The 4,441-nt window shown below is 43.0% G+C and overlaps 1 protein-coding gene across 1 annotated transcript; it reads left to right on the top strand.

Moving 5' to 3' along the window:
* The first annotated feature begins 514 nt into the window (after nucleotides 1–514).
* LOC147701400 (uncharacterized protein F54H12.2-like) lies at nucleotides 515–1,822 on the top strand. Its single transcript, XM_086929345.1, has one exon. The coding sequence runs from the start codon at nucleotides 515–517 to the stop codon at nucleotides 1,820–1,822; it is 1,308 nt and encodes a 435-aa protein (XP_086785471.1).
* Nucleotides 1,823–4,441: the final 2,619 nt, after the last annotated feature.

Raw genomic sequence — 4,441 nt, 5'->3', positions numbered from 1 at the left:
GTGGTGACTATTAAGAGCTCAGCATGGGGGCCATGAAAGCCTACGGCAACCCTTCTATGTATAGAGAGTATTACAAGCACCAGGCGGGGTATGGAGGGCCCCCATACTTTCAAGGAGCTCCTGTTATGTATGGGGCTGGTCTAGGAGGTTTTTTCCGGAGTTTGTTCCGAAGGGCCATGCCTTTTTTGAGAAAAGGTTATGAAATTGCAAAACCGCATGTAAAGTCAGCTGCCCAGAATATAGCCCAGGATGTGGTGGGGTCTGTGAAGTCTGCTGTAGTTGAACGTATGAACAGACAACCTCAAGAAGGGTCAGGCCTGCTGTACAAGCCCCGCCTCAGTATTAAAAGGAAGAGGAGGACATCCAAGCGCCGTGGACCCCCTGTACCCTATAAAAAAAGGAAACGCTCTTCAAAAAGAGCTCACAAAAGAAGATCCCCAAGGCGGAAGAGAGCTACGAAGAAGAGAGCAGCCTCTAGCCTTAACATTTTCTAAAAGGAGTGACACGCTAAAAGATGGCTTTTGTACACTGTGCTTCGGGCGAATGCGCCAAGTCAGAGTTAGATCTGTTCTCTCTAAAACCAACACAGACCAGTATCGAAAACAGTTTTTTCATGGAGGTATCACCTTTAGCGGCCCTCACGCCACTGGCGCCTATAGAGTTTTACGTATCAGGATCCACTGATATGTATCTAGATCTCAACAATACTCTGCTACATGTGGTGTGTAAAATTGTGAAAGCAGATGGATCAGATATTGCTGCAACCGCTAAAGTGGCTACCATTGCTTACCCCATAGCGACCATGTTTAATCAGGTGGATATTACCTTGGGTGACAGACTCATCACGCAAAATGACAATATGTACGCCTACAGGGCTTACATGGAGAGTATCCTGAACTACAGCAGCGATGCCTTGGACACACAACTTTCAGCCGGTCTTTTCTACAAAGATACTTACGATAAATTTGAAAACACTGCCCTGGATGGCCCCAACACAGGCTTTGTAAAAAGAGCAGGGTTTGCTGCAGAGAGTAAAGAGTTTGACCTCCTGGGACGAATACATTCAGACCTCTTCTTCCAAGATAAACTAATCGTTAATGGCATAGACCTCAAGATCAAACTCAATCGTAACAAAGATGCCTTCTGCCTCATTACTGGGGATGCCGAACACTATAAACTGCTCATACAATCTGCAAGTCTGTATGTAAAGAGAGTGAATGTATCCCCAACAGTCAGATTGGCTCACGCGGAGGCTCTACAACTATCTAATGCTAAATATGCCATTGAAAGAGTCTCTATGAAAGTCTACAGCATACCTGCGGGGACCAGATTAACACAGCAGCAAAATTTGTTTCTGGGGCAGCTGCCAAAACTTGTCATTATTGGGTTTGTTGACAATACAGCCTTTAGTGGGGCATATAACTCCAACCCTTTTAATTTCAAGCACTATGGCGTCAACTATGCGGCCCTAGTTCACGAGGGAGCTGTCATACCTGCAAAGCCATACACGCCTAATTTTGGAACTGGAAATTTTATTAGAGAATATCTTGGATTAGTGTCGATAACTGGGAAACACCTGCGTGATTCAGGGGTTGTCGTATCACGTGAAGGATATGGAGCAGGCTACACGCTATTTGCCTTTGATCTGACCCCGGACATGGAAGATGGGGACCATTACAGCCTGGTTAAAAATGGAAATCTAAAAGCTGAATTCCGCTTCAGTGCAGCCCTAACTACAAATGTGAACATGGTCGTTTTTGCTGTATTTGATAGTGTCATACAGGTTAATCACGCCCGGCAGATTCTGTTTGACTATCTCTGAAAATAATACAAAATGGACACTGTTCAGATAAGAGCCTTCTTAAGCCGACATAGGGCCGCTAAGAAATACTTTTTGAATGTTTATCCCAGCGATGGATTGCCTAAGGAGATAAGTTATGAAAGGCCACGATCTCTGGTCTTTAACACAGATCCTCATCATAAACCAGGAACTCACTGGGCTGCTATGTTTTTGGACAATGACAGAGTAACTGTGTTTGATAGTCTTGCAGAGTTTCCGGAGCACAGCATCTATACAAAACCTATATTCAAGTATTTAAAAAAAGTGGCTTCTAGAGTAGAATATAACAAGTTGCCTGTACAGGATTCATTATCTATAACGTGTGGGGAACATTGTATATATTTTATCTGTAAAATGTCAGAGGGTCTAACCTTTAGAAATTTTTTAAATTTATATTCAAGTGATAAAGCCAGCAATGATAGGCTTGTTACCAGCTATATGAAAGAAGGCTTGAAACCTATTCCCGGCATTGTTACAAATGAATACGCTATTTGCCAAAAGTGTAAAGTTTTATAATGCATGTTTGTGTAATGCTCATGTTCAAAAATAAAAAATAATTAAATTAATAAACGTTTGTATTTAAGAAACTACTCAGACTCAGTGTTTTTACTCCGCAATAAGAAAAAAAACAAAGACAGTAGAGTGTTGAAAAGTTATAAATGTTTATTACAAGCGTTATGAAATATTCAGGAATCACACATGTAAAAGTTGGTACAGTACATCCTCTTTATACAAAATATACAATCATGCAGTAACAGGACATAAGCAAATACTAATATGGGACCCATCGCTTTGTTTTAAATAGAGACTTTTTAGCCTCCAGAGACATATCCCCAGGGTTATTTGCAGGGATTAGCTGAGGTAAGATTGAAGATGTGGGTGAATTTGAAGGGGTGTGAAAGGCCGATGATAGCGGCGGGGATGCTGCACCGGAACTCATAGGTTGTTTCAAAAGTTCAAGTTGGCGGCGATGCCCGGGGTTACCCACGAGCGATGATGGAATGTTGAGCTCCGCAGCAGCTCTTAGAAACTGTTCCCATCCTCTCGGGGCTGTCTGTCGTGTGAGGGCTTTAGGATGCGTGAAACTTTTGATCAGATCATACATATGTGACCCAACAACAGACTGCCCCTTGTAGACGAACTCACCGCGATCATTCCAGGATGTTAGGTCTTTGGAATCAGACATTTTACTTAACAGCATCTGCGTAGCCCCTCTGTACCTTTGACTCACGTTCTGTAGCAAGCTCTCAATCATAGAGTCAGGGGAGCCCTGTGGCTGAGCTATTGGTGATGGCGATGGCTGGGTTGGGGCGGATACCTGGGGTTGCTCATCATCAGCAGTATATAAAGTCAGTTTGTTTTTTTCAGTCTGCAGCTGTTTGTAATATTGCAAGAAATTCTGGAGAGCTCGGGAGTAGAGCCCCGCTTTAGCTTCAGGCTTTAAGTCTGTGCGGGCCAAAATATCTTTAATTTCAGCATCCAGCCGGAGCGTTTCAGATCTCCTTATGTCCCATGTATCATTTGTAGAGGGTGTCAACTGCTCCAGCTGCTGTTGTGGCACTAGATACATTTTCTGAGTGTAATCCATCAGGTTCGGGTCAGTAGGCTTGTAATTAGAGGTATAGCTATACCCAACAGAGCCCCTATAAAGCCCCCTGACTGCTTTACTAGTTTCTTCTTTGAAGTAAGGGAGACCCTTTTATTACTAAGCTTCTTGATGAGCTGCCGCCTCTTCTTCAGCACCTTGTACTGGCTAGTTGAAATAGGTACATTACCTTTTAGGGTGTTTAGAGCAATTTCTGAAATGGCACCAACTAAGTCGTCCGAAGCAGCACATAGTATGGCTTTTCTCTGAGGGGGGCTGGCTGTAACAAGCATTTTTAGGAGGGCCATATTACGGCGTAGTCGGGCAGACATTTTTTAACACCTTATGGTGGAGCGCTTTGTGGATAAATGGTATCTAGGCATTTTAGTGCATCTTTTTATAACCTTTGGGTCTAGGTTTAGGGATGTAGGCTACCGGTAGCTCAGGCGGGAAGATATCAGCCCTCAGTCTGTAGTCTTCTAGAGTCCTGGGTTTTAAGTCCACCAATAAGTAGCCGTGGGGTTTAGTGGTTGCATCGTTAAAGGCTTCCATAAAAAACTGAGTGTTCCCCGGATACATTTGTTTAGCTATGACTGTTATTTGTTGTTTATCCCTGGGATTTTTAAATAAAACTAGGTAGGAAGCATTGAGGGCTATAGACCTGCTGCTCTTACCCTTGTAAAACAAGTTTTGAACGATGTAAAATATACTCAGATTACGGTGGTGGGAATATTGAGTAAAAGCTCGCTCTATTTCAGGATGGTCCCCGCCTTCTCGCATAAGATCGTCTACAATTACCATATTCACCCGATCTTTGGGTAACAAGTCATCGTTGTTAAGACTAGTAGGTATCCCTTCTATAAATTTAATGTAAGGAAAGTGGCGGGTGAGTTCCCTATAAAAATCTTGCCAGCAGGAATAAAGCCAGACAATATTATCAGGCGTATGGGATAAAACGACCCGAGCATTTTCTAATAGTTTTTTTATGAAATAGCTTTTGCCGCAATTTGATGGGC

This window comes from Lissotriton vulgaris, chromosome 7, assembly GCF_964263255.1.
Source record: "Lissotriton vulgaris chromosome 7, aLisVul1.2, whole genome shotgun sequence".
NCBI lineage: Eukaryota > Metazoa > Chordata > Amphibia > Caudata > Salamandridae > Lissotriton > Lissotriton vulgaris.
The sequence above is the reverse complement of the archived record's forward strand: the minus strand, read 5'-3'. Positions and strand labels throughout refer to the sequence as shown.